This window comes from Lepidochelys olivacea, assembly GCF_965140295.1.
Source record: "Lepidochelys olivacea isolate rLepOli2 genome assembly, chromosome: 8".
NCBI classification, from domain to species: Eukaryota; Metazoa; Chordata; order Testudines; family Cheloniidae; genus Lepidochelys; species Lepidochelys olivacea.
The window spans coordinates 95,425,717-95,438,473 of record NC_140418.1 but is presented as its reverse complement, the minus strand read 5'-3'; the positions used below and the strand labels follow the sequence as shown (position 1 = coordinate 95,438,473).

General features: G+C 49.5%; 1 protein-coding gene across 4 annotated transcripts in view; it reads left to right on the top strand.

The window, feature by feature from the left end:
• Positions 1 to 11,448, top strand: part of BSND (barttin CLCNK type accessory subunit beta) — a 31,750-nt gene extending 20,302 nt beyond the window's left edge. The window contains exons 1-4 of one of the 4 annotated variants that reach the window (XM_084636135.1): positions 2,929 to 3,317; positions 6,879 to 6,970; positions 7,699 to 7,965; positions 10,366 to 11,446. In XM_084636135.1, coding sequence (XP_084492261.1) covers positions 3,141 to 3,317; positions 6,879 to 6,970; positions 7,699 to 7,965; positions 10,366 to 10,810 — 981 coding nt within the window. In that variant the 5' untranslated portion in view covers positions 2,929 to 3,140 and the 3' untranslated portion in view covers positions 10,811 to 11,446. Of the gene's footprint in view, positions 1 to 2,928; positions 3,318 to 4,770; positions 4,845 to 6,878; positions 6,971 to 7,698; positions 7,966 to 10,365 lie in introns of those variants that run through there. The other 3 variants (XM_084636138.1, XM_084636136.1, XM_084636137.1) reach the window with 3 other exon arrangements.
• The last annotated feature ends 1,309 nt before the right edge of the window (positions 11,449 to 12,757 follow it).

The window sequence follows — 12,757 nt, the reverse complement described above, 5'->3', positions numbered from 1 at the left end:
CTGGGGTAGCGATAAGAATGGAGGTAACTGGCAGCATGGCCCCAGTGGAGCACTGCTGCTGAAAAGCAAAGCCTCTGGGGAGATGTCCATGATCTCTGGGGGAGATCCTTGTGAATCTTGAATGGGCTACAGTTTCCAGGGGGCCTGAGCCCCTGGATACGTTCTAGGACACGTGGGGACCCGCACCCTGATGGAAGGACTGGAACATTAAGCTCACAGTGCTCCCTCTCCCCTCACAGGGTTATCCCTGCAAAGGGGAGAATGGGTTCCTTAGTGTTTTACATTCATTAATCACTAATAGTTGTTGAAACAATGAGGAGTCCTTGTGGCACTTTAGAGACTAACAAATTTATTTGGGCATAAGCTTTCGTGGGCTAGAACCCACTTCATCAGATGCATGGAGTGGAAAATACAGTTGTTGGTGTCCCTATAATCTTGACCTTTGCTGGTGCAACTGTGTGTCAAATCCACAGGGGGGCACCAGGAGCCCAAAGCTTTTAGTCCCACTATTCCTAAATCCATTTTTCAAAGGAGATTACAATATGAAAACGTGGGAGCATTAAGCGTTGCTAGGGAAAGGCAGTCATTCCTCCCACGTAATTGAAATCACCCATTAACTCCCCAGGGTCCAGAGGAACCCGCTGAATGTCGGATAGGGCCTATGTTGCCCTCTGTAGCCCTTTAAAATACACTTACATGAAAAAAATCATGCAGTTGAAAATGATGTTTAAAAGACACATTTCTGTGATTTGATTGTTTGAGGCACCCCGCTGGGACAGCTGGGAACAGAGAAAGGACTAGCCCTCGCTTCCTGACCCCATGCATGTAGGCTACAAAGCACCCTAGGGCAACCTCAGGGAATGATGGGGATCTGATACACGTTCACATGAGGGCTCCCTCTCCCTACGTAGTTCTGGTGCTCCTGTCCCCAGAGTATCCAGATAACAAGGGTGGAACCTGAGATTGTCCCTCACGCCCTCTTGCTTTAGATTAGCAGAGCCAGCTGCCCTGTCATTCAAGCCACACTTCTCTCCTATCCCCCTAGGATGAATCCATTTAAAAATCAAAACAATCCCTGTCCTCCTAGCTGAACAGAAGCATGAGCTCTGTCTCTCTGGAGAGATGGCAGCCATCCCAAAGCCAAACATTCTCTCCTGGGATTGGGAGAGGTGTCTGTCCCCATGGGAAGTTCTCCCTCCCCATCTCTGCTCCTTCCTTCACAGGCTGTGGGTTTGTTTTTCACTCCTCCTGCTTTCCCTGGCTCCATTTCCCACCCTCCTTTCTCACGGGAGTTTCTCTCTTTTCCCCCTCCCTGCTCCATTTCTCCCAATCTCGCCTATACAGGACAACATGTGATTTCAAGTCAGCCATTAGAATCTATGACACAGGAGCGGGACCTGCTCTGTGCTCCAAGAACTGTGCTGTGGGGAAAGTTTTCCTTCCACCTGACTTCGGGCTAGTGCCCAGGCTTATCACCACTGGTGTCCCAATCCCATCTCCTGGAGAGCAGGGAGATGATGGTCATTGGCAGCTGAGTGCAGGGTGCACCCCAGCCAGAAGGCACAGAGGGCAAGGAATGAAGAACCAGAGAAAGAAAAATGTGATCCCTCACTGTGTGGGTGCGATTGATATCTCCTTGTAGGGATTTCTGAGGGGCTCTTTCGGGACGGTTTCCTCAGCAGGACACATCACTACAGTTGGTTGAAATGTGTATATTTAAAGTTTTCTGTTATTTTATCAAAAAATTGGAAAGCAAAAAGTTTTCAGGAAAAGTTTACTGTTTTGGCAAAAGCTTTACCAAAGCACTGAACATTTCTACTAGAAATAGGTTTAATTTTAAAAAAAACCTTTCTGAAAATCAACATTTCAGGTTTCTGTTTTACAATAAATGGGAAATTTCAACGAGAACCAAATAACCATAATTTCCCCCCCCCCAAAGTTTTCTGCAAAAAAGTATATTTTGACCAGCTCTGGCCAGAATCCCTTCAAAACACACCCAAGGCTCTTGCTCACGGGGAATCATCACGGTGCGATTTCCCCCATAGCCACTGGTAGACATTCATCTGTCCTGCCTGGCGTGTGACCTTGCTCGTGGTCCTTGCAAGAAAAGGATGGAGTTTCCAGTGCTAACAAGGAATTATCCTGTTGCAACCTGCCTAACTGTGAGCTCTCGGGGGCAAGGTCTGTCTTCTTAGATGTCTGCACAGCACCTTGCACGATGGGGCCCTGACCCTAGACTGGCATTCCTAGGTGCTATCGCAATACAAGTAATAAATCAACATCATTTCCTTTTCAATCACTTACAAACATATTGGTGCAAAGACACATCCCCAGAGCTCAGGAACACCGTGCTGGAAGGCATCTGCCTGATCTTTTTTGTCGGTGGCCTTAGTCTGTGCTAAGAGAATCAGCAGCCCTTGCTGAGCACTGGTGTAAGGATGGGCATACACGGGACATCTTGTCACCCCCGGATAGAAAAATAGGTCTGGAAAGGAGTTCAGGGGGTCATCGAGTCCATCCCACATGCCAAGAGAGGATTAAATATACTAGTTCATACCTCGACTGTCATGCAGAGGGGTACCCATTTTCCTACAGTAGATGTGCCCTTTACAGAGCACTGAAAAATAAACAGGCACTGCCCATCTGCCTGCCGGATTGCCCACCTCTGCCAAAAGACCAAGCCCGCTCCAGGCCAAGCAGCTAGTATAGTCAGGCATGGGACGGTTACTGCAAGTGCCCAATGGTTAGCCTTATCTCTGCCCCCTCCCCTGTGAACTCTCCCTTTCCGACTCGCACTCTCTGGGTAAGGTGTTCTGGAGCCCGGGCTGCACGTGCCTTGAGGGAAGGTTAGAGTGAAGTGCGCTGGGCAGCTTCACTGGACTGTGAATTTCGGGATCTTGTTTGCATTCATTACACTCCCATTAAAAACTGGCTGGTTCAGCCCTGGGCAGGACTGGTCTGAATGTGCAGCTGATCCTCAGCCCTGACAGCCTCTGGGAACACACTCCTGGCTGTGCACCTGAGGAACGCTCGCTGGGACACAGACAGGCAAGGGGCTCCCTGGCATCTGTCCCCTCCCAGCCCCAGGCTAGCTCTCTGCATTCTCACTGTGCAGTTGGTTTCTACCTGTATGGTTTGCAATGGCTGAGGATAAAACTTTCCGCTACGGACTCATAGTGCTGGGCTTCTTCCTGGTGATGATTGGGATGTTCATCATGAGCGTGGACAAGCCCCAGGTCTACATCACCTTTTGCACGCTGGGGGTTTTAACCATAGCAGTGGGGATCACCTGGAGCATGTGTCAGTGCTACCCCAAGGTACGGTCGATTCTCTTATCTGTGCTTTCTCAGTCTGCCTCTCTGGCATAGGGGGGCTATGGGCGGGGCACTGCAAGGCATCTTTGGGAGCCAAAAACCATCCACAGGTGCTTAACAATAGTAGCTGATGACTTAAATTCCCATTGAGACAGCTAACTGCCCTGCTGAGGGGAAGGTGGTGCAATGCTTAAGACACCAGACCAGGAGACATGGGTCCTATTCCCATCTCTGCTACTGACTCACTGGGCAGCCACGGGCAAGTAATTTATCTCCTCCGTGCCTCAGTTTCCCCATCTGTAAAATGAGGATAGGGGTACTTACCCTTCCTTCCAAAGTGCTTTGAGACCCAGGGATGAAAAGTATTAGTATCCACTCATAATGATTGTACAGTCACTGCAAGGCTTGGCCCAGCATTCCTTCTCTCCTTTGGCGGCTGATCTGTCATCCGTCAGTGCTTGTGGCTGGTTCTGGGATATTGCTGAGTGTATATGTCCCATTGACTGGCTGGCAATTTCTCCTGGGTGTATCATGCATTGCTTCCCTCGAGAGGGGCTTGGGAGCATCAAGGCATCATAAGATGCCCTCTGCCACAGTCAGGCAATTCAGACTAACTTTCAAAGGGGCATTTAAAAGTTACCATAACTTCGGGTTGGTTTAAGAAAGAATACGTGAAACAGTTGTGAGTGGAGCAGGGAAGAGAGGATGATACTTCTTCCGACTTATTTTCTCCACATGGCCCACAGCACCTCCAGTTACCTCTGTGCATGGGGCAAGGGGAGCAGACACATTGCCACTGTCCCTGGAAGGGGTTAGGGGGATTACATCTACCTGGGGTTACAAAACCGTATACCCTTCCAGCCGTTCAAAGTGCTCCTTGATATCTAAGGGGAGATGCCCCCTAAGGACACACACACTTTGTTTTTCTATCTCCAAAGAGCCTGCTTTCTGCCAGGTTTGGCTTTAACCCTAAGGATGCTAAGACAGCGGAGAAGGCTGGCTGCCGTTTCCAGAGAGTTACAGGTGAAGTAGGCACAGGGGAAGCTGGGCAGGGTGTCATTCTTTTCTCTGATCTAGGGATAAAACCACTTCAGGCTTTACTGAAAGCAGTGCTGACTTTCACTGGGCAATGCAGTGAATCCCTGTTAGTAATGAAAGAAGGAATCGTTTAAAAGAAACTATCCTGTATGTCCAAAGCCCTTTGCTATACCTCTCAGTGACAGCTGCAGTGTAAATCATTGCTGTGAAATGATGAACAGGAATCAAAGAATGAAGAAAGCCTTGATCCATTTCTCAGGTTCACTGTTTGAAAGCCACCCCCAAAATCCACATTCTCCTCCCCAGTGGAAGTTGAGCAGATGGTGGCCAGATCTTGAAGGATAAGGAGAGAGCTCCCTCCCCCGCTTTCAGCCGGTGTCTTCACTGTCTGCTTTCCAAAGGGTTCCTCTTGCCTTAACAGGACTCTTGAAACAAGTTATTTTGGGAGACATGTAACAGAGGGGCAGGCTGGTGCAGCAGAAATGTTTTCAGGTAAGCAGCTTATTGAACAGATTCATGACACCGTGAAAGAAATTCGTAGAGTAGGGGAAGAACTGATCTTTTGCCTAAATAACAACACAGCTGTGTAAGTGAAAGGTACAGGAGACAGCCAGGAAGATGCTGGGAGGGGGAAGCGTTTACTTATTGCTCATCCATGGCTGATAGTTTTATATAAAGTTGTTTTAAATTCAGTTTAGATTAAGGGAAGAAGAACCCCTAAACCTTGTTGAACCCATGCCCAACCCCCAACCCTTTGACTTAGGTGCGTCATTAAAACCCCCTTCGGAAAATCTCCTGGTTAAAGAATGTTGATAGTGCAGTAAAACAATTAAACTCCCATTCCCTGAAGAAACATCTATCCAAGAACACCATTTTCCCAATGGAAACAAGACATTAGCTCTAGGGTTAGATTTAGGCTTGGTCTAGACAGCCTTATGTCTGTAGTCTAGAGTCCCTGAGCGACGCAGGGATACCGACCAAACTCCTGGTGTTGACGGTGCTATGTCAAGAGGACGGCTTCTCCTGTCAACGTAGCTACCGCCTCTTGCGGAGGTGGAGTACGGCCAGCGACGGGAGGTCTCTGGTTGGCGTAGCTAGCATCTTCGCTAAGCAGTACAGCAGCACCACTTCAGCACTGTATGTGTGGACCATCCCTCAGGGGCGCAGAATGGCTCATTAGTAGATCTGGGCCTATGAGAGTGCATGTTGAGACACAGCATGGGATGGGGGGAGGGGCAGAACTGGAAGTTATAGCACAATAAGCTGAAGGGTTCACCTGTGATAGGGATCCCTCTCCAGAATTTTGTATTATATGGTGTCTTTAATTGCTGGCAATTAGGCCTTTTTAGTGTCACCAGGAGAGAGCTGTAAACTAGAGAGTTTGGATCTGGATCCAGACTTCCTCAAGGTTGGGGTGGAGGGGTTGGCTCTGGGGCTTTGGTTTGGCCCTTAAGAGTGATAGAGGCCAGCCATGAAGTTTAGAATTGGATCCAGTCCTCAGAGTCTGTAGGGGCGTGGATTGGGAATGCTGGGAATCCGACCCGTTGGGCCCATCCTTTCCCAGATGTCTCCATTTTGGGACTGCAGCCTCTAGGCTGAAATAACCCATTCAAACATCCATCCCTCTCTGGGAAGAGTCTCATCCCCCAGAGCTTTGGCCACCAAACATGGCTCCTGGAGGGAGGGGAAAAGCTATGGAACCCACACCTTCTCCTCAGACTGAAGTCCATGATGAAGCTCTGACTCCCTTGAAGGGCTCCTTTGTCTCTGAAGGGGCCTGTCTCCCCTCAAGATCTGCCATAGTTTCTGATGGTGTTGAGGGAGGCCAAGCTGGCAACTCCTGCTGGGATTTGTGCTTCAGAGCCTGCAGGCCCACCAGTTGGCCCAGTACAAGCATGCTCTCAGTTCCATTTGGAATGAGTTGGCATTCCCCTACCTGTCTCCTCTGCGCCTCAGAAGGCAGAACGCCCATTGTCATCCAGCAGGATGGCAGGACTGAGCGCACTATTGGTGACATAATCGAGTCCAAGCCTGGGCAGGCTTGAGGTTCTGAGCATGCTCCATGGACCACTGAACACTCAGGACCTTGCACGACTGAGCCCCTGTTCCATCCGACGAAGTGGGTGTTCACCCACGAAAGCTCATGTTCCAATAGGTCGGTTAGTCTATAAGGTGCCACAGGACTCTTTGCCACGTTTACAGATCCAGACTAACACCGCTACCCCTCTGAAGCTTGAGCCCCTGTTGTGGTTCTTCTTATCAGCCTGAGTTTCCTGGCCAGGGGAGTAGCTTGCATATTGCCTATTCTTTGTAAATGTGATGTGAGGGCTTAGATACCTCTTCCTTTGCTGTGATTTGGATGTAAAAATACCTAGTTAAAGTGCCAGTAAAGTGTGATGTCACCTCTGGGAAGGAGTTAATGATAGCCCTATGCCAGGGAAAACTCCTCCTCCACTGCAGGAGATTAACCCTCTTTGTTCACATTCAGAGGAATGATTCATCCCTCTTTTTTTCTTCCCCCCCAAGATAACGTTTGTCCCCATGGAGACGGAGTCCGAGAAGTTCCTGTCACACAAGCCCGCTGTTTCGATAGAAAATGAAATTCCGGAGAAGAGCTGGTATGTTGGAAAGACCCCAGGCTCTCAGCCTCAGCTCAACAGTTTGCAATCTGGTTTTTAATGAGCGCCTTAGCTTGTACACAAGGTTATCTGTGTGCCTCAGGGGACAAGGTCAGGGTCTGAAAACCCTGGCATGAGGGAGGGCTAAAAATATTTTGTCTGGAAAAAAAAAAAGCAGCAGTTTGTTCTGGAACTGAGGACTCCATTTCCATGTTCTTTCAACCCTTGACTACATGGCTTCTCTCTGATGAGGCTGCCAACAGTGGTGTGGAGGAAGGGAGGATAGTTTGACCTGACCCTGCAGTCCTTTCCCAGCTAGCCGTCCCACTGATTTCAGTCCTTTCCTAGCTAACCTCCCACTGAGTCCCCCACGTCAAACTGCCATCGACAGCAGCAGGGATGTACTGCAGGCTCTCTCAGTAGGAACTAGACTAAGACCAATAGTGAATTTCAATGCCTCTCGGCTGTGGGTGACCGCTGGTCACTACGGGCTGGATCCAAACCTCCCCAGAGTCTGGGGAGTTCAGATGTGGGGATCTGGGTATGGCCCCTCTCCAATACAAATCCCCTCGATGTGGCATGAACGTGCTGCTCTTCCCTTTTGTGGCATTTTATTCGTTTCTTTCTCAGCAAATGATAAAATTCCTGCGTCTAACCAGAAACTATTGGAGTCCAGTTAAATGGCAGAATTTAATAGCGTCCCTTCCCCTCTTTCTCCCTCACCCCAGCTCCCAGACTCCCTACACCAGCCAGGAAGAAGCTAATGTCTATGAGAAAAGCCTGCCATCTTATGAACAGATCCAGAGGAAAGCAAAGGGCTCTGTGGAGTGTCTGGGGATTCAAACGGCCCCAGTCCTAGGTGACTGTGAGCTCAAGACAAGAGGATGTCCCCATCCCTTTGTACAGGCCAAGGCTGAGGTCCACAGAATCTCAGAGAGCAATGGAGAAACCTGCAGAGATCCAGTGCCCCAAGTGCTCACAGCAACGATCAGCAGGTAGGTGACCTTGAGGCTCTGCTATAGAGGAGTCCAAAGGGCAGTAAAGTTGCACTTATGGAGATTCACTCATTCCAGACATAAGGACAGACAAAAAATAGGCAGCAGACATGGTGATCAAATCCTTCCCGCTCGATACATCTAACCGGGACACGCCTGCTACAGGTACCTGTACGCATTTTGGGACGGGGACTGTCTCTTTCTACGGGCATGTCTACATGGGGGGAAAATAACCCATGGCACCGAGTCTCAGAACCTCGAGCTCATGCTATGGCGGGCTACAAACAGCAGCGTAAGTGCTCGGGCTCAGGCTGGCGCCCCGGCGCCGAGTCCCTCCCCACCTCACCCGGGTTCAGAGCCCGGGCTCCAGCCAAACACCTAGACTGCTGTTTGGTGTGAGAGCCCAGGTCCATACCTCATGTGGGCATCCTGGGAGCTACTGCAATGAAAACAGCAGCAATGCAGGTAGGAAGCAGCGCAGTCCAGGGCAGGTAGGGTGCACTGCTATGATGCTGGATGTTCTGGGCACACCCCAACATCCCAGGCCCATCAGGAGACTAGTGACATGTGACAGCAGCACAGCCTGGGAGGTGGAGGTTCAGCAGCGAAAGGGGCATGGTGACTGGTTTCCTGCTCAGCCACTGTGGTTGTGAAGCCAGAGAGCTGTGTGGGCCAGCAGGAACACGGTGCCTGGCAAACATCTCTCGTAGGGGAACCGAGCGAATGACGGGGCATGAACTTGCTCGTCAGACGCTTCACGCAGAGTTCTACAACTGGATTGAATCCATTCAGGCAATTTAGGGCACTCTGAGTTCACATGAGCCTAACTAGGTGCTGCGGTGCTCTCTCCTCTCCCAAAACACAATTCAAGGCTAATGCAACGGGCTTTCTCTAGCCCCTTAGATAAGAAAAACAGCCCCCGACTCAGCTCCGGCCTCATGAGAGCCTGAGCCAGCACCCACTGAAGTCAAAGGAAGAGGTGTTTTTTTTGGAAAGGGGAAGGTTTTCAAATGCACCAAGGACAGTTGGGCAGCCAGGTCCCCATTTGTGCCTTTGAAAATCACCCCCTGCATGATTAACTGCAGGATTTTTTCCTAACCTTTCTGGAGGATTGCAGGGTTTCACTTCCCTGTTTTAAAGCAAAAATAGGTAATTATTTCCAGCCGGGTCCTACCAGGGGTCCATGATGGCAAACCCCAGATCAGCACAGAGCTCACAGGCACTGAATATTATTTCAATGCATATGTTCATTGAAATCATCATTAGACTGAACCCTGAATCTAGCTCCCTCACTTGCTGTAATCAGCTGGTATTTAGTTAATATTAATTATTTAAATTATGTTATCTTTGGGAACGTTTAATCAAAGTTTGGCAAACTATCATGTGCCTTTTTATCCAAATTATTTGTAGCAGACCTGATCAAGTCACTTCCAAAATCTGACTGGGGAAGGCAACTTCCTTACACTGGTATACATCTCAATAAACAAATGTCCTTCCTCAGAGTAAATCCATGTTCCCAGTTCAGAGTTTCAGGCAAAGAGAGACCTAACTACTTCTTCATTTAAAGACTTCAAGTGAGGCGTACAGATGCCATGGTGATGGGCTCAGTGTAAGAACCTGGGTTAGAATTGTCAGAACAATAAATCATGTCAATCCCCAACTGCTTTACAAAGGTTACTAACCAATTGTATGAACTATTGATGTAGGACTCAGTTGGCCCCCTTGCTGGAATGCAATCATCTCTGGGGTAGAACATGGTGGCTTTTTAACGTGTCCATCAGCAACACTATGCAACTGTTTAGGATGAGAGGTGAAGAGTATCATAGCCAACTGAAATGGCAGGGGGAGGTTACTGGGTCATTGCCTTCTGACATGCTCTTGGTCTGCTTAAACTATTTCTGGATAGGCAGTTAGCGGCTCACAGCAGACCTATCTCCTGGGTGATGAAAGGAGCTCTGAGCTCTCTATTCTCCAGGAACCACTGGCAGGAGAGCAACCAGAGTCTGATTAGGTCTGTGCCAGGATTTACAGCAAGGAGACTGTCACTGTGTCCTTTGACATTCTCCTTGGAAGCTGCTGCACAGCAGATGAAGGAGAGGAGGAGGAATGGGCAGGTACCATAATGGAGGCACTGGGCTCCCTGTCCATATGGTGTCAGAGCCTCACCTGGCTAGTGGCAGCTGAGATCCACAATGGGGAGGGGAAATAAACAGAATGGCATCATTATGAAAACCAGGCACAAGTCAGCTGGTGAAAGGAACACCACGAACCCAGCGAGCATCTGTTCGGCTTGATTTACTGTAAACCCCATGGCCAAAACACAAAACAGGGAAACAGCAGCACAGAAACCAGCCAGTAAATGAATCTGTACCCTTAAATGTACCTTTATGCCATTTTCAGCCCATCAGAGAGGTCCCACAGTGCAGCACCACTGGCTTCCTTCCTGGAGGACACTGACCTTCCCTCTTCCGAGGGATCCACCTCCAGCAGCCTGTTTCTGGGGGGATCCACCAGCTCCCTGAGGAATCCACTCCCATCACAGGGGTACACCCAGAAGCTCAGGTTTGAGCTTCCTTGCTATGAAGATTTTGCCCTGATTGATTCACCACTGGTGGAAAGGTGGCATCCAAGCCAGGAGCAAACACCGGCCCTACCCCAGAACTACCTGTCTGCGATTGCCTCAGCAAGACAGTTTGCATTCGTCTCAGGTCCTGACTCAAAGGCAGCAGAATCAGAAGAGAGACAGAGTGTGGAAGAGGAGGACAACAACATGTATTACGGGTTAAAAGAGGGGCCAGAGAATTTACTGATAGCAGATGATTTTATCTTTGAGCCAGAGACCTAACCCTGGAGAGGGGAAAGAGACTGTCAGAGACAGGCCCAGGCTGGCTCAAGTGATGCTCAGTATTCCAAGTGCCTTGCAGATCAACCCTGTTCAGATTGGGGGTTGGGGGCAGCTTCCTGGGAGGCCACAGCCAGCTGCAGGCTTTGTGGCTGTTCGGTCGCATCCTGCCTCCTGGGAGTGCACTGGTTTGTAGGGGGAAGATAGGATGTTTGGAATATTAAAAAAAAAAAAAAAGCCTGATTCATTACTGAAAACACAGCCTGTCTGCAACCCTCTGTGGAATATGAGTGCTTGGAGAGCTTTCTGAGAGCAATGAATGCCCAACAGGTCGGTTCTCCACACTCACTTCCCCCCACTCCTGTACACAGCTGCTGGCTGCCTGACATAAAGACCGCAATCCCAGGGAGATGCCAGGGATACTGGGAGTCCATTGGCATCAATTAACAGGCCTCCTCCCTGCACCCGCAGAGCCATATTTTCAAAGGGGGAAATGTAGTTTGGGCCCTTAAAACGTGCACCCAAGCCCTACCCAGTTGCACTAGAATGCTCAGAATCCGGGCCCCAGTCTGCTGGGGCCCACTGCTCGTTCTTTGGACCCTGAGTTAATGGGAACAAATGGGAGGCCAGGGCTCAGGCTGGCAGCAAATGTAAACGCCAATGTCCAAGAAAGAATGCAATGGATTTTATAATTGCCCAATGAAAATAATTAGGTAAATACGGTACTCAGGAAAGTGAGTCCTTACTCCAGGCAGGGCTATCCAGGCCAACAAGTGGCTGATCACCTGGACATTGCAGGGTGGAATATAGGGCCCTGGTACTACCTGTGATAGTCCAGGTCTGTGCTGCCCAGGGGCTGGGGAGCCGTTGTCTCTGCATATCCCTAAGATCTGTGGATTTGGCTGGCATCACAGTCTCCACAATCCAAATCTCTTCCCCAAGAGCATTCAGTGCAAGTACCATCTGGAGACAGGAAACCCTGAGCCCCTCATGCAGGTTTTTCCACAGAAGGCAGCGATGCTGCACCATGCAAACTATGGCACGGATACTGCAAAGCCTTACATGTGTTTGGCTTTCAGCCTGGGAGCAGTCCCATCGTCTTGAAAAGGGCTGTCGATGCAAACAGAGTTCAGCACAAGCGTGACCCTTGGCAGGATCAGGGCCAGATCATGTGCTTAGGAAGGAGAAGACTAACTTCTCTGACTGAAACAGCAGGACTAGTTTTCAGGTAGGCAACAGTGTATTCACCCAAGGTGGATTTCACAAAGCATAGATTTGGCAAAGCTTTTTTCTAATCATAAAAGCCCCACAATTCACTTAGTACCAATACTAGGGATCTTGAATGCGATTTTCCTGTAGTTTCCAGGTTAAAAGGTACTTCAGCTGAGAATGTCTGGCTCCTTAACTCCTCACCTCGGCCGGCGGCTCGATCTAGGGCGAGGAGTTCTAGGGCGAGGAGTTCTGCAGTCGAGAGGCAGTCAAGCAGAATGCAGCTCGCGAGCTGTCAGCTCCTTGCTTCCGAGGAACCGCTTCATGCTCTGACAGATGTCTCGCGGGGTCAGCTGGGAAGAAAATCTGGAGTGACTCAAGTCAATTTCAGGATCCTGCAGCTGCTGGGCTCCTTTGGTTGTCTGTTTGCCTCCTGGTGCTGGGAAATGAAGCCAAGCTGACAGCAAGCCATGGAGCACGCCAGCAGCAGCTGTGTGAAACTGACCATGAGTGGCAAAACAATTGCCAGCCATGTGACTCCTAACTAGGCCATCTGCAAACCAGGTCATTTATTCAGCACCCCAACAGTGCACCTCTGTTTGAAAACCTGGGCCCTTATATTTGTAAAGGGCCACGTAGGTCTGTAGCCTGAAGTTGAATGATACAGTGATGATGGTGTTGCAGGTTCCATTCCATTAACATTTGGTTTCATTTTATCATGTGAATAGGTTGTGTGCAGTT